Source organism: Notamacropus eugenii, chromosome 2, assembly GCF_028372415.1.
Source record: "Notamacropus eugenii isolate mMacEug1 chromosome 2, mMacEug1.pri_v2, whole genome shotgun sequence".
NCBI classification, from domain to species: Eukaryota; Metazoa; Chordata; class Mammalia; order Diprotodontia; family Macropodidae; genus Notamacropus; species Notamacropus eugenii.
Window position 1 is genome coordinate 361,171,154 of NC_092873.1, and position 20,214 is coordinate 361,191,367.

Sequence of the window (20,214 nt, forward strand, 5' to 3'; positions counted from 1 at the left end):
GGAATTCTTTTTCCATTTCTATAAAGCTGTTAAGGATGACACACGTAGACACAGGGTGCCTCTGATGTGGGATTAAAGGTTCTCCTCAGAAGTGCCTTGTGTGCATATGTCAAAAAAATATAAGAAAGCTTGAGCACAAGGGTGGCTTGTGATCATCAACATTAAATGAAGTGTACAATAAGGAGAAGCATGCTAGTCAAAGGAAATCTGCCATCACCACAGTAAAATTCCACTGCAGAGTCCAAATGAAAGAGGGAGTCCTTGCAGAAGGCCAGGGCATCCAGATGCTCCTTTTTGGGCATAATACTGTGCTAATCGCATCAAGCCCCAGTGAAAGCAAGAAACACTCAAAAGAAAAAGAAAAAAATTCTATTATTCAGACTATGATATGCAACTAATTGGATAATTTATAATATTAGGTAGATACTACTTTTGGGAAACTGTCAGAGCTTTCAAGCCTAAGCTTCACTGTGAAACATCATCTTTGCACCAGCGCTGTGCTGGCAATGCCATATGATTGTGGATCAGGAAATACTGGTCTTTGAAGAAGTTGTGGGTCACTCAAAGGGAAAGAAAGAACTGTGAGATGGATTAGAATGAACTACTATACATTAAAATGAAGAACTTTGCAAGAACAAAGGATATCATCAGTCAGGTAAAAAGGGAAAGGAGGTGTGCCAGGCATGTCGGGACAGGGAGGGGGCCAGGCTCATCTGATGAGGGATTGCCCACATGCCCATGTGAATCCAGGTAAGACCAAGAACCTGAGAGTGTGATTTGCCACAAAACCAGAAAAACTTCTCTGGAAGACTGATGAGAGGATATGGACAAGACTCTTATGCAATGAGAAGGCATGGATAGGCTGTGATTTCCATGGGAATACCAACATCAGTAACACTTTAATGGCTCTGGGAATCCAAGAACACCCCCAGTGTTTTCCAACTTGTTTCAGATCTGAGACAGCCCTGTGAATCTGTAATCATACGCACTAGATGGAGAACCTGGAGACAATTTTTCCTGGTACAATTAAACAGCAGGGTTGTTCAGTTACAATTTTCTCATGTATATGTATGTTTTACAAGTTGCTCTGAAGTTTGTAAAGCTCTTTACATACATCATGTGATCCTCACAAAAACCCTGTAAGGGAAGTGCTATTATCATCATCCTCCTGAGGGTAAGAGAGTGACTTATCCACGGTCATACAGCTAGTAATCTGCAGGAACCAAAATCAGTTCTGATTTCAGGTTCACCACACCACCTGCCAATATGTAGATACACACACAAAATACCACTCTACACTTCTACATACGGAGAGTTAAATGTACACATGTAAACCAATCTCTTTTACTTCTAATTCCAATTTACTACCATACTATCCTCCTTGAGAAAAAAAAAAACAAACTGGCAAAGATGCATAAAGAAACCAGCATGACAGGACAAAGAAAGGATACCTTTGAAGCATTCTGAAGTCAGAGAAAAATGATCTGTTCTCACAATCTTTAGGGGATAAAAATAAAGGACAATGCATCAGCAAACAATGAGTTTTAACTTGCCTCTATTTTCATGGCCTTTGGTTGAACCACATAGATTTTATTCCTATAGCCACACCAGACTTTATCATGTACCACAGTCATGCATCGGATTGAATGGTGAGGTCGTCCTAGGTCCAAAAGGTGATAGTTTGACAAATCCCACTGACCATCTTTAAAATAAGAAACAGAGTAAAACAATGTTTAATTGAATAATTAAATTGTTACAGGGGAACAATATAAAATGGTAGATTTGTGGCAAATGTGCTGTTATCTTATGTGTATCTCTTGTGCAAATCACACTCTATTTATAAATAGACAAATTCCACTTGGGTTTATAATTCTAATTGTTAATGAAACATTACAAAGTACTTATGAATAATTTCAGCATATCGTTCCTTTTGCTGGCACTATTTATTCGTAAGAGAAATTCCATTTAACTGATCCTCACTTATTCAGATTACTACAAAGTGATCTGTGAAGTAAGAAATGCCATGTGTCCTGTCTACAGTGAGTTCAGGGCTGGTTTTCCATCCACCAACACCACAACCTTTCAACTTTTAGACTTAGATGGCATAAGTAACTGTATTTACTCAAAAGGAATATGAATAATTTATTATTTGAAACATGACATGAAATAATAAAAACTTATCCCATGGACCAAAATCTAGTTTGTTTTTAAAGTGGACTTACTTCTTAGTCAAACAAGTTCTCTTAATAAACTTTTTTTTACAACTTTTTTTTTTTAAACTCTGGACAAAGGGAACAAAAACATCTCCACAAAATGTTTAACTGAATAAAAGCTTGGATTCACAGATAGGTCAAGCTGGACATGGCCTCTTCTCAACAAACATTCACATTTCTGAAGCCCTTTAAAGTTTACAAGGTGCTTTCCTCATGACAGCCCTGTGAGACCTAGTACAAATATTATTCTCACTTTACAGAGGAATAAACTGAAGGTCAGATAATATATCCATGGCCCCCCAGTTAGTGCTAGAGATGTCTTTTGGTGCTAGGTCTACTGATTTCAAGTCTCATGCTTTTTCTACTGCATTATGTGGCTCTCTAGGTGCAGAGACCTTAAGGCCTTGCCAACTGTCAACAGTCAGGAACTAGGACTTCTGAGTCAGTCTTTCCGTGATGTCTAACAGAGCTGCCTCTGTTAGATATATCACCTCTTCTGTTCCTTGTCTCATCACAATCCCAAACCCAATCACTTTATAAATGGAAGTTGTTAAAAGTACTGTATATTTGGCTACAAAACGAGACAATGTCAAATATTTTGCTCTGATATAATGCTAACAAAAATTTGAGCATTTTATTTATGATCCCACATGATTATTACTATTTCACTACATTTTACCCCCATTAATTCACTTAAAATATGAAAAGGGTATTTTGCATGAAAACAATGTACAATGCAATAGATCTGGTGACATTTTAAATACTTAGATATCAGATATTTAAATACTTAGATTTTTAGCATCTTGTAAGAATTTATGAAAATAATATAGGAGAGTAAAAATTCCTACCAACTCCTCTATGAAAAATTGCTAGTGTTCCATCAGCCAGTGCAACCAATACAATTCCTTTCACGTGTCTGCAAAAATAAAGGGGAAAAAATATACTTAATTCCTGTGGACAAAGGGCACCAAATATTACTGAAATCCTTACTCAAGGTAGGATAATCAAGTAAAGAGGTATGATTTTTGCTCTTTGATAGTTAGAATATAAGTAAGAAGACAATGCCAAAAACTAGGTTGAAAGCAAATCCTATAGAAGTAGTCTGCAACCTTTAAGAGGCACTTGTTCCCTTACCATAATAAAGAAATTATAATATTTAGCATGAATCTCAGTTGTCTTTTATTTAAAACACTCTGTGTTGTCTTCCTTTTAAAAACTAAGAATTCCCTTTTACTTCTGTGGCCTTGAACACATAATGAAAATGGCTTGTTCCCAATCTGGCACCACTCAGCTGAAAATTATTTGAGTCACACATTGATTTTTTAAAAATATTATGGTGATTATTATATTCTATTGTGTACAAAGATAGAAATTTTAAAAAGAAGTTTTCATAAAATAAAACTTACACAATACTGAGGATTGAATCTTTTAGTTTAATGGAATGGAGACATTTCCTCCACTGGGCCACTGATGAATGGACATATAAACTGCAAGCACAAAAGGCAAGAGGGATTAGACATATATAGAGTTCCAAAGAATCATCCACATCTAGCCACGGACAACTCACTTAACTCAGGGAAAAGGCAAACAACAGAAAATTTAGGAATAAGGGACAGCTGCTCTTGTGCTGCCATGAAAAGTGATAAGGAAACAATGATGTGGGAAATGCCCTGCCTAAGCTGCCAACAGAAGCCCCATGACAACATGGATGGCAGAAGCCATGCTGATGCCATGTACTGGCTGCCATCGGCCTTTTTTTAGTCCCCGTTATAGAATCTTTGTCCGTGACAGATGCTAGCCTTAGAATGTTAAGTAGGGCACCTCTTCCATGCCTAGCCTTGCTTGGGCAAGAGCAAAATATCATAAATAAAGATCCCTCACTCTACTGCAAAGTAAAGAAATCTTCCCAACTATAAAATGCCCACCCACAGAGGCTGGACAATTCAGTTTTAGCCTTCCTTCATAATCATTCTAAAAACTCTCTGTTTGGATTGGACCTGCCTAACTATATTTCTTTTATTTCTGGCATTTCCTGCTCACATTCCAGGCTATGTAAGTTCCTTCTGCATCTCTTCTCTTGTATTTAAGGTCTCTCAATTTTGAATCATCCAAATTTAATGTTCAACTTGCCTCCTTTTCCAAGAATGTTGTTATGTAATAATGGAACATTCTGTGACAAAAGGCCATGTGGTTTACCATTTAGAATCAGAGCAAATACAGTTACAGAGCCAGCTGCTTCACAACCTCAGCATTTGCACATATGTGAAATTTCTTTCCATTAACATAAAGCAAACCAGGTACAACTGTCATATTGCTACCTAAGTTATTGCCCCCATTTCAAAAGGAGACGAACACAAAATAAGAGCCCCAAATAATCTAATATTAAGTTTCTTCTTCTTTGCTCTTACCATCCATTTTGAGCTCCAAGCCACATGGTAGGTAAAAGGCTGCTCATTTTCTGAGCTTCTTCTCGCACCAGGTCTTGTTCACTTGGCAATACTGTTATTTGATCTTTATATACATCTGACTCATTTCTGGGAAGGGAAAAAAAAAACAAAAATTATAAGATCTGCAGTTAATAAATGAAATTTTCTTAAGAATGAACATTTCCACTCTTAGTCTGTGAATGAAAAACCACTAAAAATAAAGCCCAGGAACCTAAAACCAGGTGCATTACTATATCAATTAAGACAGAAATAACATTAAAAAGTCAAGGGTTACACTAATATGTAGGTAAGAAATAGTGAAGATAGACAGTATCCATACCCCAAATTGCAAATATAATTCTAATGCAGGGAGCCAACTGGAAGATTTATGATAGAGTTCTTAATGCCTGATCCAGCAGTCTTTAAAATAAAGACATTTCTTAAAACCCAAAGAGGAACCTACATAGGTGCTTGCAAAATGCTTCAAAAGAAGCTTGTGAATCAGGTGAAATATGTCTAAATTTTGCTCATAGATCCCAAACCTTCTAAATGGGCAGTGGTTAATTCGGAAGACTTAACCAGACCAAGCAGGGCAAAAAAGAGAAAAGTTACTTTTCCCTATCATCACCTACCCTCTCCAATGGGTAAACAAATGTAATTTGTTACAGAAGAGATCCAGTTTAGACACTGCCATATTCTGCTCTTAGAAAAATAGAAACAAACAATTGCTGGAAAACCTACCTAAGAAAGAATTCCATCCTTTAAATAATGCGCAAAATCATTCAAAATGTTCACTAATGAAATATAAATGAACCCAGAAAGGTAATCCACAAAAAGGTAAAATATTTAAATGGGCAATTATACAAATGGCAAAAGAAAAAAATGGCTAAAACAATAAGGATATGCTGACAAAATGGGAGAAGGAAAATGTCAATCATAAGAAGCCATAGTAGAGGAAAAATGACCAAGAAGATCAAGACTAACATACAATTTGAAGACCAGATTAAGTCTCAGAATGAGAAGGGAGAAAATAAGAGTGAAGTCTGCAGAAAGGACCAAGGGGAAGGAATAAACTGAAACACAGTGGGAACAAATCAAGGATGACAAATTTTAGTCTTTTGCAACAACAACAATTAGTAGGATTTCTGCTGCTTGAGAGTTTTTGGCTATTTATATCCATGAATTTTTGTTCAAGTTTCATAACATGCTGGTGTATTTTTGAATACCTTGAGTGATATACAGGAGATCCCTCTTCAGTATTTTGCACCCCCAAGGGATCTGTAAAGACATGCTCTGTGTAGACTCCAGGCTGGGTGAGATCCACAATATCTTCCCCTGATCCTGCATTTCCTTCTGTTGCTTCAGTTGCTTCTTCTGCTGTTGGAATGGTTTCATCTGCCTCACTGTTTTCTGCTTCTGTTTCTATAACATAAAAATGGAAGTAAGCAACTCTTTTACGTAACTAGCCTTTATTAACTTCCCCTGGTATAATACTTCCATGAGTCTTGCTATTCCCAGATGGAGACTTATTTTTCTTCTTATTCTTCATTTTTATGGTCTGGACCTATGATTTCATCATCAAAGAAAAGTGTGTGGAAGTTCCCTGTGCCTATGCAGATGGGCAACTCATCTGTAACTTAAGTTTTAGAGAGCTCTCTGGGGCACTAAGGTAAAGTGGTCAGACACTAACATGTGGCAGAGGAAAGGCCTGATCCCAAGGCCAGTTATGCCCTAAGTCATTACATACCTTTCCTATTTTCCTCATACGAGTTTTTCAAAGGGTATTAAAGGGACACTCTTTCTAAGAATTGAATCAGGTGCACAGTCTGTTCACCAAACTAACTTGACTCACTCAATTCTTTTGATCCATTTTCAACTGCCCCTTCATAGTGCTTTTTAAGTTGATGCCTCTTATAATAGACATAAGTGCATCTTAAGTCTATACCAAGAAAATGGAGAAGTACTGTCATACCTGGTGGTTTTTCTATCACTGGGGAAGAACCATTGGTATTGGGTGAAGCAGCTGGTCCTATAACACCTTCTGCAGTACAACCAACTACGGTGATGCCTCCCAACAAACTATCTGTTTCTGTTGAACTGTTGCTGGTCATACTTCCACACAAAGAGGCTTTGTCCACTTGACTAGATTCTGTTGTCTCTTCTCCTACAGGGTAGTCTGTTTCTCGTGCCCCTAAAAAAAAATACATTTGATTTTGTGACATAAATCAAAAAGAATAATGGTTTACATTTCTACAACTTATATTTACATGGTTACAGAGTATTCTAACATGCAATTTCCAAGGGCAGTATTTCCTATCCTACCCTAACCCCATAAAGCAAGTTATACTATATTTCAAGTTAGAACAGGTAAGCCAAGATGATTTTTAGCAGCTGGAAACCTGAATTCTCAGGTTAGTTTTTCTGCTCCATGGCTACAGACTGCTCCCCTAACCCTGGCCATATGTCTTTCCCCTTGTTTCTGGGGATGCTCTTGGTTGGTTGGTTGTTTATTGTTACACCATTAGAATGGTGTAAGGTGAAGAATTCCTTCTACCAATGCTGCATTTGCCCTGATCCTTCAAGTCTGGCAGAATTGGCTGGTGCATCCAGAAAAGTATGCAGTTTGTTCAGGGCCCCACAAATCGTCTTATATGTGGATCATGGTCATAATAGGACCAAGCAGTAGTGTTTAGCAGGGGTGGTGAATCTGCAATCTTGAAGCCACATGTGGCCCTGAAGTCCTCAAGTGTGCCCCTTTGACTGAAACTAAACTTTACAGAACAAATTCCCTTAATAAAAGGATTTGTTCTGTATAACTTGGACTCGGTCAAAAGGCCACATTTGAAGACCAAGGCTACAAGTTCCCCATCCCTAGTGTAGACTCATCTACAATTCAATTCCTCCCCACTACAGATAAAGAACAACTCAAAATGAATCAGCATTTTGTGGATTAAAAGTCAGAGGTAGGTTGAAAGAGTATTTTGCGCTGGCTACAGTATGCTTAAATTTGTTTTCTGGTGACTGTTCAATGTATTTATTTTCTTGTAAAAGCCATTCTGAAACTTCAGAATAACTCTGTTAGTGTAGAGAACTTAACACAATAAAGTAATGAGTGTTTCTAGATTCACTACACCTTCATCTTACCTGGGACACTTGCAATACAAAGAACATGGGAGTTGCAAACAGTGAAACTGTCGAGGATGTTGCCAGGCTGATTAGCATCGACCACAAGAACTTTGGATGCTGAGTGAGTGCTGGTGCAGATCCAGACGAGACTGGATAATTCTTCCTGATGTTTTAATTCCTTCTGCTGCTCCTATGTAGGTAAAGCAAGATGAGGAGGCAGGGGCTTGTAAGAAGTATTTCTACTACATCGAGAGGTTCTTGTGCAGCTATTCTGATGAGGGGCAATGTCACCTCAGGTTAATTTTGGAATCAATTGTGGCATTTAGAAGACAAGTTAAGAAAATAAATACGAGTCCCTTGAGAACAGTGGCCGGGATTTTGCTGATTCCCCAGCTCACCTTGAGCTCCTGATCTAAGCGGTCCAAGCTGCTCTGAGAGGCGCTACGTTGCTTGTTGTCTTCTGCATCCAGGGTTGTCACATCATTGTAAAACACACTGGCTCCAACCACGGAGCCGCCATCTCTTGTCTTCCCACCAGATAAATTGACTCCAACAGCACACCACAGCTTAGGGGGAGAAAAAGACTAGTTAATTTCTCAAATATTTGTATCTTTCCAAATCTTTTTGGTGTAATAATTATTTAGGTAAAGATTTAACTCAAAGTCTAAGATCATACCAAGGAAAGAAACCTTATGCACAAGGTATTACTACATTCACTATAATTTTCCTCTTATATAAAAGGAATTCAACCATTTTCTATTTTATAAGGTTAAAGTGGCCTAGAATATTAGGAAATCATGTTTAATTTCATAAAATGGACCTACCTTCATTGATGTATCTTTTTCATCTAAAGGTCTAAGATAGACAGGCACAGGCAAATTTTTCATCTTATTTTCACCCTGACCATTTGCTACCTATAAAAAAAAAGAAAGCTCTAAGATAGGATCCAGTGATGGAAGAGTGTATCTGTAATTACCAAGTCACTAATAAACAAGGGCTCTGTAGTAAAAGTACTACTTCAAAGTAAGAATTCATTCCTGGTACTTCTCGTTTGCGTTTAGAGTTCCCTAATTATTCCGAGTCCAACTTGGCTCTGTGGTTCTGATTTGAAACATGGGTAAAGAAACCACCTTCATCAGCCAACAAATAATGTCCATTTCTTATTTAACAAGGAAAGGAGGGTGGTTTTGTGAATTATGTTGCTCCTGGGCTAAATACAACAAATGAATGTATTCAATTTAATATCTGTGAGCAGTTATTGATGACTGGTAAAAAACTAATTAAAACTTGGCAATCCTACAGGAAAGCCAAGGAAGGACTTTATCACTTTTTCTCCTTCCTCAAATACTGAGATAGTAGTGCTGGAGTGAATGAAGTACTTGTAGCTGTAGTTATAATTAAACGTAAAAATGTTAAAAAGCATTAGAGGTAAAGCTGAGTCTTTAGAATATTAGAAGAGCAGGAATCAGCAGAATCCATCAGAATGGTGCTAGCTAGCAAGTTTAATGAGGCTAAGGATCATAATTAAGTTTTGTATTTCCTTGAGCAACTAACACACTCAATAAACTGATTTTGAATGAAAAAGGAAAAAGCTACCATTCACATTATAAAATGAGGAAATATAAACTGAAAGCCTTATTTACACTTACCATCTTCTCTATAGCTAACATAATATAATTAAAATATAATACCAAAATTGTTTAAAAAAAATAATCAAGGAGGTTATATTTCTAAGAGGAAGATAAAAATGCATGCACAAGTCAATGAAATAAAAGGCCAAATAAGATCAATGATCCAAGATTTGCAGTCTGGAGGGGCAAAGAAGATGGAATCACACCAGATTTGAATAAGAGGGCAGGCAGGGAGGTAGATAAGGGAAGGTTTCCTGGAATAGGTGTCATTAGGGTGGGCAGAGATCTGGGGGGAGAGATTTCTAGATGAATGTAATGTCATGAAATGGGAAGGTTATGAATCTTTGGAGGAACAGTAAATAATCCAGTCTAGCTCTGGAACATGTTCTAATTTAGGGAAGCAGCAGGGAATAGATTACAGGGAGGAGGCTAGAGATTAGGTGAGAAACTAATTAGGAGCCTGTTCTAACAGCCTAGGCAAGAGGTAGTCAGGGCCTGAATTACAGTGATGATAGTGGGAACAAAGAGTAGGAGATTGAGGTAAGGGATATTATAAAAGTATAGTTATCCCTTCCACCTTGCGACTTTCCCCATCATGGCATCAATGTATGTTGGGTTGGCATAAGAAATTAAATGAGAATTTTGGGGGAGTTTTGCAGAAGCCGCAGATGACATGTGAAGGCCAGCAGACAATACAAAGTTTAGAAATGCTTATAAAATATACATAGCATTATATAGTATCAACATATTATATAATAATAACATAGTAATTCAGACTTCTCTGGTACTAAGGGACGGTCAAAAATTTTATGTGAATTTTCGAGATCTGGGGGGCACTAGACCCCTAACCCCTATATACCCCTAAACAGAAGGGATAACTGTAGGCCTTCTTCTCCACTTCATTTTTTTAAAATTATAAACTTGTTGGCCACTGACAACAACAACAACAACAAAATCGAGTATATAAATAAAGACAAAAAACCCCTTAATATATCATGTTCAACATTCTGGAAAAACAGAACCAAACAAATTAACAAAAAGCTTTGTGTCCACTTCTGAGATCATTTGTAGTTCCTATGCTTTTGAATTTCTTCTTTAAAACTGTAATTATAGTAGAACGAATACTGTTGTGAGTCTGCTCATCTCAGCTTAAATGACTGTAAGTCTTTTTATATAGAAAAAGTACACAGCATGTTATTGAATATGGAGAACAAAAGATTTTTAGGTTTTTCCTCAGACGAGAATTTAAAATTTTTATTTTTTTTTGACTGAAGTGGAATTTTAATGATATTATCGCTTAAGTATATAGGAACCTCTCTACAGTGGCTCCCCATTATCTCTAGAAACAAATATAAATTCTTATTTGCTATTTAAGTCTCTTTACAACCTGGTCTCCTCCTGCATTTCCAGTCTTTTTATGCCTGACTGCCATGGTCATGCCCATGAGCATGCACATACGCAAGCATGCATGCACTCTGGCCACATTGACCTCCATGCTCTTCCGCACACCAAAAGGCCCCTTCCTCTCTTGTCTCTGGGCCTCCGAACAAGCTGTCTCTTACTCCTGCCAGGAAGGCTCACCTTCTTCATCTCTACTTCAGGGAATTTGGTTTCTTTCAAAACTCCACTCATGTGTCACTTTCATCATGAAGGCTTTCCTTTTGCACAACCCTCCCCAAAGTTCTTGTCTTCAATTTCTTTAGACATTTTAGATAATTAATTTAGATAATTACTTTATAAACACACACAAAGGCTGTCTTCCTCTAGAATCTCCCTGGGGCCATTTCACAACTGTCTTTGTATGCAAAGCACTTAGGTCACTCAGAGCAAAGTGCTTAAAAAATTCTTCTCATTTGACTGATTAACCAACAATAAACAAGCAGGTACTAAGTGCTTACTAGGGGCAGGCACTAGAAATGCAGACATCAAAAAAATGAAATCATCTCTACTCACAAGGTGTATTTGTGTATGTCTATGTATAGATGAATATGCACATACATTCTGATATCAACAGACTACACATACATGTACATGTATATATATCCTCACATGTACATACACACATGCACAACATAAATACAAAGTAACTGAGGGGGGAATCAGTACAGGCTTTTGTATAGAAGGTAGAACTTGAACTTAATCTTGAAGAAAGGACAACAGCCAGGAGAAAGACACAGTAATAATAAATAAAACTATGTATAAGGAATAAAGACAAGGACAGTTTGGATGGACTGTAGAGTATAGGAAGGAGGCAAAAGACAGGTTGGGGGGAAGTTATAAAGATTTTTATAAACCAAAAAAGACGGTCTTTTATTTGATTCTAAGTACAGTGGGAGCCAATGGTCTAGGTCAGAGGTGGTGAAGGCTTGAATTAAGGTAGTAGTTATGCAAATAGAGAGAAAGGAAATGATGTAAGAGATAGCAGAAAAGTAGGAGTAGTAAGATGTGGCAACTGACTGGACTTGTGAGAGAGAGTGAAGGAATTATCTAGGGCTGAAGTAAGACAACAGGTAAGTGGTCAAAGGATAAGGAGGTAAGAGACTTAAAGACAGAGGACAGTTCGGAGCTGAACTGGATGAGATGGGGGTTGAGACTGGGAAAGGAAGTCAGGGGACAAGTAATGATGTAAGAAAGTACTGAGAAGCAGAGGACTGGAGATCATGATGAGAATGAACAAAATGTTTTAAGACAGTTTAGGCACAGAGAGATAGAATGATGAGAGGTTATGGTCAAATCAAGGATTATCAGTTATTAATAATACCTAGTAATAAGGAAATAGGTAGTAAGAAAATAGAATATTGATGAAATCCAGGATGTTGGCTATCCATATGCAAAGATCAGAGAGCATAGAGGAGAATTACAAGATTTGAGAGGTTAGCATAGAGTATCAGAATGAATAAAAAATATCATCTCCTAGGGTTAGGGTAAGAGCTGGGGAAAAGAGGAAGACAGTGGATCTAGGTGCTATATTCCTGGAGAAACAGAGAATGACCTATAGGCCAGCAGACAATAGTCCTCACCATCACTATAGGATGAAAAATGCTAACAGCATGAATTTCAAGAAGAGGTTATGAATGATGTTAGAAAAAGGAGAGTCTGGAAATGCTCATGGAGAGGAGTCTGATTCCCTCTCCAGGACCAGCATGTAGGTATTTTGAGGTGTCAGAGAAATCTACAACTAGTGCTGAATAGGATGGCCACAGACACAGTGTCATCTGAGGAAATGAGGTCTCATTGAAAACAAGTAAATGGAAGAGAAATGTGTTCATTATGAAATGGGAACTCCTGCGAGCACTGTGGAAGGGGTGGGCTAGGGTGGAATAGGACATGGGCAGGCAGGGAAGACAGGGATGGAAGTTAGGATTAAGGATAGTTTACACCTCCTGAGGAAGCCACACAGAGATAAGGAGAAAAAAATAAGAGTAACAGTAAGTGGCAGATGAATTGTATTCCTTGTAGTCTTCATGGGGTGGTATATAGGGCAAAGGCTAGGAATGCTGCACCATCCACCTACTTCATTGGGCTGTGAGGCAGGAAGACATAAGAGTACAAGGGTGTTCAGATCCTTCTTGGTCACCCCACTGCCTGCTCTTCTGGACTGGGGTGGAGAAGCCAAGAGGAGGAAGTGCTTGGTTTTAACAATTTGATTATAACTAAAATCCAACTTTCCTATAAAATTAATAAAATAGTCCTTTAGTTTTACCAGTTAAATGAAATAGAGAAAAATTTTGTTTGTTTTGAAAAGAAGTAAACATTTGATTTCTCCTTCGTGAACCTGGAAAAGTCAGTATGATATAGCTACTCTCAAAGTATACATATATGAGGTGTGCGCTTGTGCTCACACACAAATAACAGCCCAAGTGGAAACTTGCATATAACAAGTTATTTCCCCAGAACAAAAAGGGAACCCAATGAAAGGCACTGATAAAAGTATTTAGGTTTTGAAATTTTTTATGATGATTTTGAAAGGCAGAAAAAAGGCTTTCCAGTTTGAAAGTTTTTCTTCTCCTCTTAGTTCAAAGTAGTTTGAAAGTCTAAAAACAGGCAGCATCTATCCACATAGCTTTTCACAAGCAAGCTTTATATGTAAGAATGAACATACATGCACCTTTCTAGTGTGTTCAGCATTTCAATAGTGTACCTGTTTGTACTTCTGGGGCAAACTCCAGCCAAAAGCTTGTACTCTGCCATCTTCCTTCTGAACATGTGCTTTCACCTGGCGGTACTGTTCTCTTTTCTGTTCTCTTCGGGAAGCTAAACTAGCTTCAGTTCTAGACAAGAGGAAATTTTTTAAAAAGAAAACAAAATTTATATGACCACCATCTCATTTTATTTTTAATTCACCATTTACCTAATCATGAAATAAAGTGAAGTACAAAGACTTTTTGAACTCACATGCTGTTTGTTTTGAAAGACATTTTCTCTTTCTGTTTATCACATTTGTGTAATGAATACAGATTACTAGCTTATTTTAATTGCTTGGCATATAACAAGTGAAAAAAGATTAATCACCAGCTAAGTACTTTCCCTAAGGTTTCAAGGTTTAGCTATACAGAAAAGATCAATCCTTACGTTCAGTTCACCTCCTCCCTCACATACCCAAAAAGTTACTACTAAAAAATTACTGAAAGAGAAGTTTCTTGGAAAGAAAAAAGATTATGATTCTCTCACCAATTTTTTTGCTTCAAAAATATAAAAACTCAAGGTGACTTTAGTCTTTTAAAAAATAGATAATTTCCCCATGTATTTATTAGTATAGATCATAAGCCTATGAAAATTAGCATAAAAAAGGCTTATAAATGCTTATAAAATATAAAACTGTTAGAAGAATTTCAAGTGTTCCTCTTTTGATTCCCATTTCCATATGAAAACTGGCCAAATAGTATTTTATTAAAAAATCGTTTCCTTGCAGATTTTTATCTTAATTGTTCATAACTTCTGGCATATAATAACAGGACATTGTCAAGTTCTCCAACCCATGGAGCATGACCGTGTCTACCACCAAGGCCCGAAAGCACTTACTCTTCGCTGAGGAAGTCGAAAGCTTTTGATTTGTCCCCAGGAAGCTGAGATAAGGTGCTGCTTCTTTTCTTGACAGAGGGGGTAACATGAGAGGTCGGTGCATTATATTTTAGATTAACTGGGGGCTCAGGTTTCTTGGAGGTATTACTTGAGGAACTAAAAAGTCGGCTGAAACTGAAACAACAAAAGTGCCATGTTTAACTTGAAAAACCAATCCGAGCTCTACACCAACTCTTTTAGGGTATGGCAAAGTCAAAGTGCTTTGAGGCATGATGGGTTAGAACTGGAAGACTGTCTATATTATCTATTTGAATCTGCAGCCCCTCTTAGCAGCTTTAGCAACAACTCAAAACCAGCCTCAGATTCAAAAAGACAAGGAGTTAAAAAAGTAATGCTTGGCATGGCAGGTCCTGCTCTTTAAAGAGACTTGTAAATGAATATTTCTAAGATAAAATAATGGAAGAAATCTCCTTCACTCTCCTGAATGTTTGCTGAGGGAAGGCCATCTTACGCAGCAGAACTTTCCTGTTTGGGTCAGATTCTTAATAAGATAATGTATAATGTAAAAAAGTGGGTGCTGGTGAGGGGTAAGATGAGGTAACAGCACCCAACATGAGTCTAGGCTCAATGTTCCAACTCTTATAATAAACTGATAAAACATAATTTTGAATTGGTCTCATTTTTCTGACAACAGAAATGGAAATAAACTAACTGAATATCAAGTAAAGTAATTACAACTAAATGAAGATGACAAGTTAATTGGAAAAGGATATCATAAGCACAGTAGCACAATCATCATAGCATAACCATATGCAAAAGATCAACACACAAACACTACTCAAACCCCACAAACAATATGTTACCCATCTTAAATTCAAAATTTCTTATCAATCACTGAGAAAACGGATCAAATACTTAATGGGGACCTATTTTGTCATCATCACTTCAATGCAATTTAGGCAAAGACTTTCACTACTTCACTAAGTGCATAACCAACACTAGCGGATGCAGCTTACGAGATCCTATTTTTGTCTTCAAGAACAGCCTTACCCAGTTGGCATGCTAAGTGTCAAAAAAAAGGTTCAATTTAGAAATCTTTACATGACAACAGGGGAGAAAAACTGAATAGGACATTAAAAATTATCAGTGATACGTCCTTTTTAACATGTAACTTCCTGCTTTGAAGTGTTCTTTATTATCCTGACTTGTTTTTCGATACTTACAATTGCCAAATGCTTGACCTTTTTTTTTCCTGCATGGCTGGATTTTCTCTTGATGCCCTAAAGAAAAAGTAAAATATGCACATATAAAGTCAAGCACCAAAAATTTTTGAGCATGCCTAAACACACAGTGCTAATGAGATTCATGCTAACAGAGTGGAAATGTCTGCTCGTTTTTTGTAAGTAAACAATTTTTTTTTGAATAATGACTGAGATAGAGAGTGCTTTAATGTCTACAAAACATTACATACAAAATCTCATTTGGGCTTCACAACAATCCTTTTAATTAAATATCATAGGTGGTATCATGAGGAAAATGAGGCTCAGACAGATAGGATTTGAATTCAGGACTTTCTGACTTCCATTCCAATGCTTTACTACATCACATACCTCTTTTTGTCAGAACAAGTAATTTTCAATATTTTTTAAAAGGATTTTTTTTTAAAAATCAAGATCTCTGTATCTCACCTAGACTAAAGGGCATGGGCTATTCATGCATCCAGTTCCACTAGGACTGCACAGAAGCTTTAACCTGCTCTGTTCCTAGGCCACTAGGAGGTCCCTTCTCCTGGGAGCTCACTATTCTGACCCTGAACTGCTTGACAGGCACAGACCCCTGAAGTTCACAGCTCCTGAGCACGTATGTCTCTGTCCCTGGCTGATGTTCAGTACTCATTCCATAGATTCCCATCAGGAGTCACACTTGTGTCAATGGCATCCCCTCACACATCTCTAATGTTGCTGTCTTGGTGGCAACACCATAAATAGCAAATAGAGAAGTATGGCACTATTCAGCGCTAACTGTAATCTGGGCAGGTTAGAAAGTGTTTAGTGATCTCAGAAACATTAAAAAGCTACCAAATTCTAGTTGAACAAGAGGGGAGAGAGAAGTGAAGAAGTGAGGCTGGTGGTGACTTGGAGGGAATTTCAGAAAAGATATAGTTTGCTCCTCTGAGTTGGGATGAAAATTTCACTTATGCAGTCAGAACCTTTGCTCTTGTTTCAAAAAATTAAGGCAGTTTTTAAAAGGTTCAGAAGCATTTAAAATATAAACTGCAATTTTCATTTAGTTTGGAAGCCAAATGGACAAGTCAAGATGAATGAAGTGGTGGGATAACAGTATTAGTAAAATGTGAACTCAAACTTTTACTTTAAGGAATAGCTAGAAATTCTAAAATGACCAGGGAGCAAACTAAAACTTCTTTTGCAGTTGGGAGACAAAATGTAAACACAGGATGACTATGTGAAATACTAAAATACTACTAACTTCTAAAAAGAAGCCTGGCATAATCAATTTATATTTAATATTAGAGGTCACAGAATCAGTGGTAGTTAACAGCTGCTCCAAGAATCAGAAAGAACTGAGTTCAAAGTCTTGCCCAGTATCTATAAGGTTATGAGGTAGCAAGTCACTTAACCTCTCAGTAATCTAAGTTGCCTAGAGAAGATGCTGACGTACATTTGATAGAGGGAACTGCTTTACCGAGGAATTCCCCAGACTAGAGGTGTCAAACATTCAGCCTCAGGCTGTATATGGCTCTCACCACACTCCTAAGAAAGGCTGAACATATAATTGGGAAATATTTAACAACATAAAAATATAATAAAGCAGTTAATATTTATATGTGATTTTCTAAGTCATTATGTGACCAGTAGGGAGGGATCCTTTATGTAGTCAGGTAAGCCCTGTTTCTATTTGATCTTGACACCACTACCTTAGAACAATAAAATCACAAGACTCGTCCTTATCCCTATATCTAATAGATGAATAACACATTATCTATTGGATGCTGTAGGCTGAAAACATAACTCTTGTTATTTTCGTGTCTTCATCCGTTAAAAAGAGATTAGAAAATGGAATTCTCTCAGAAGCATTTAAATAATTGTAAAATATATAATGAATCATATCGTACATCATTTTTATAAGGGAAATATATTCCTCCTAAATAAAAACATAAGAAATAAAACATGCTACACAATTTTAAATCTACATGAAGAGGCGTGTCCCATTAAGAAAATCAAGTAAGTGAAAACTCAAAATTAGAAATTGTCATGATTTAGCATGACAGAAAGATTACCCACTTTACAAAATAATTCACGCAAAAGAATTCTTTTAAGTAATAAGCTCTTTGTTATTTAAGATAGAATTTTTAAAATTTTATTTACATTCAACTTTTTTAGAAACATGCCTATTATACTAAGGCCTAGTTGACCTGTACTAGGCACATGTGACCAACAGATGGCAGCATTAGGTGATGGAGAAAGTAATCTGCGAGAGAACTGACAGGGAAGAATTCAAATAGGAGATACAACACTTCTGAAAAAGTGAAAATGAAACTTTTTTTCCTGACATCACTTATAAAGTGCTGTCAGACTATGGATGCTGAATACAGTCTCCAAATATTGGTTTCTTTTGCTGTTCTTTTTTTCCCTTAAAAAAATTTTTTAGAGGGAGATATTAAGAAAGGGATCAATCAAAAGGCATCAATCAAGACTAAATGAATAATAAAATACCGTCTAGATGATTAGAGACGTATTAGTTTCTAACGAACTGACAACTACTGCTACACTACAAAGATGACGTTTGTGTGGCCACATGAACACAACCCTCACTGGCCCAACTCGGCTACGAGTTTGGTAGCGTTACTTTGGGCATAAGCTGTTCTCTCACTGGACTAAGCAAAGAGTGAAGCAGGGATCTATGACTGAAGGAATAAATGAGACTCTAAAAAAATAACAGAAAAAGCAAATATGGTGCCCTCCCAACACTAACCTTATCATCTCTGTCCATCGCACAGCTTCTTGAAGCTCCATCAGCCTCTCTTTATACTGGTTTCTTTCCATAAGGACACGTGCCATCTCTACTCGAGTAAACCGTTTCCTCTGAGCTGTGGGTATGTCGCTCTACAAAGAAAGGAAAAAACAACAGATCACTCGGTAGGTTCATATTGGATTTGAACAGATCCACAGACTTTATACCCAGCTGACAGAATTAAAAAAGCAAAGATGAGTTTTGGCTAACTTTTTCAAATATCTGGTTATCTACTCCATATAGGGCTGTGTGTGTGTGCATGCACACACACACACACACACACACACACACACACACACACGTGCATGCCCATTAGTCTTCTAGATTTGCTCAATGCCTCTAAGAAAAATGTTTTAAGAAAAAATTTTTTAACTACATCTGTGATTTCATCAGTGTAGGAGAGTGAGCACCTGCTCTGCAACTTCTAGTCTTAGAGGGTTGATTCCAACATTGAGAAGTCATGTGATCTGCCTAGGGCCACAGAACCAGTCTGTGTGAGATCACTCTAAGACTAGCTCTCTATCCAGTCTATCATGTTAAATTAAAAACATAAAATGACTTACCACCTTGTTAATAATCAATAGGAACAAAAGTAAATTATTCAGGTATTAGTGATTAAGTGGGGGCAAAGATTTAGAAAACTAGCTAGAAATACAAAGTATAAATAATTAGATACAAATTAAAATATTATTTAGGAATTTGGACGATGCAAAAGAATGACTAAAACATCCAGACACTATTCTATGTGATTCTATAGTGTGGGAAACGTTGTAAATACTTAATAAACAGTTTCTAATTGATTGCTTGGTGACACCTCCAAGTAGATCAATGACAAAAAACAGCTCTGCATATAACAAAATATAGTGGCACTTTCTATAATAAAAAACTGGAAAGAAGGTAGATGACCATTAATTAGGGAATGGCTGAACAAGAGGCAACACAAGAATGTAATGAAATATTTGTGTGCTTCAAAAAATGAATAAAATCGTATTCTTTATATTTTATAAATATTTATAAATATTTTATAAATGTATATGAACTGATGAAAAATGATGTAAGAAGAACCAGGAAAATGATACGTACAATGCCACCAACAATGTAACTGCAATGAACAATAAGAAAACATCAGAAAACTGCAAAATTTTAATGACCACCTACTACTGTTGCATCATATAATTACAAGATCAGAGGTTCAGAGCTAAAATGAATATTCCTGGTCATTCATCTCATTTTAGAGATAAAGAAAGAAAACTGGGTAAGTTAAGTTACTTGCCCAAAGTTTCAGGGTAGGTAAATAGCAGAGGTGGATTTTGAATCTAGGTGATCTGACTCCAAATGCAGGACTTTAATTAAATATTAAGGCACTAAAATTTTTTATGTAAAAATTTAAAAGTAGTTTTTTTTTATTTGTCAAAGACTTAAAAAAATAACTCTTCCACTGGACCCTGAGGCATTCTGAATACAGGTAGAAGAATTTTACAAAAAAATCTTATTTTTTGAGTAATAATACATTTCATTTTGGGAGCCTTTAAAGTAGTACTTTGCTCTACTAGTGCTACTTTTTTAGAGTCAAAACAATAAAAAAAACAAAAGAGAAATACGTAGTAAAAGCAAAGGATAATAAATGGGTAGCCCATGCACTCCACCGTTGCTCACACAATGTCAAGAGTGAGGGAGGATGGACCTAAGATTTTGGGTGGGTTGCTCTAAAGAATTTACAGGACAAGATTTGGATGGGTTACAATCTGTATTCACAGGAACAAG

General features: G+C 36.8%; 1 protein-coding gene across 9 annotated transcripts in view; it reads right to left on the reverse strand.

Moving 5' to 3' along the window:
* SPAG9 (sperm associated antigen 9) overlaps window positions 1-20,214 on the reverse strand; it is a 155,815-nt gene that overhangs the window by 29,922 nt on the left and 105,679 nt on the right. For all 9 annotated transcript variants that reach the window (XM_072646704.1, XM_072646702.1, XM_072646705.1 and 6 more), the window contains 13 exons: window positions 18,412-18,542; window positions 15,642-15,698; window positions 14,419-14,592; window positions 13,538-13,667; window positions 8,590-8,679; window positions 8,164-8,331; window positions 7,784-7,955; window positions 6,612-6,830; window positions 5,866-6,061; window positions 4,622-4,747; window positions 3,620-3,700; window positions 3,062-3,129; window positions 1,554-1,702 (listed from right to left, as the gene is read on the reverse strand). In XM_072646704.1, the coding sequence (XP_072502805.1) occupies window positions 1,554-1,702; window positions 3,062-3,129; window positions 3,620-3,700; window positions 4,622-4,747; window positions 5,866-6,061; window positions 6,612-6,830; window positions 7,784-7,955; window positions 8,164-8,331; window positions 8,590-8,679; window positions 13,538-13,667; window positions 14,419-14,592; window positions 15,642-15,698; window positions 18,412-18,542 (1,761 nt within the window). The remainder of the gene's footprint in view (window positions 1-1,553; window positions 1,703-3,061; window positions 3,130-3,619; window positions 3,701-4,621; window positions 4,748-5,865; window positions 6,062-6,611; window positions 6,831-7,783; window positions 7,956-8,163; window positions 8,332-8,589; window positions 8,680-13,537; window positions 13,668-14,418; window positions 14,593-15,641; window positions 15,699-18,411; window positions 18,543-20,214) is intronic.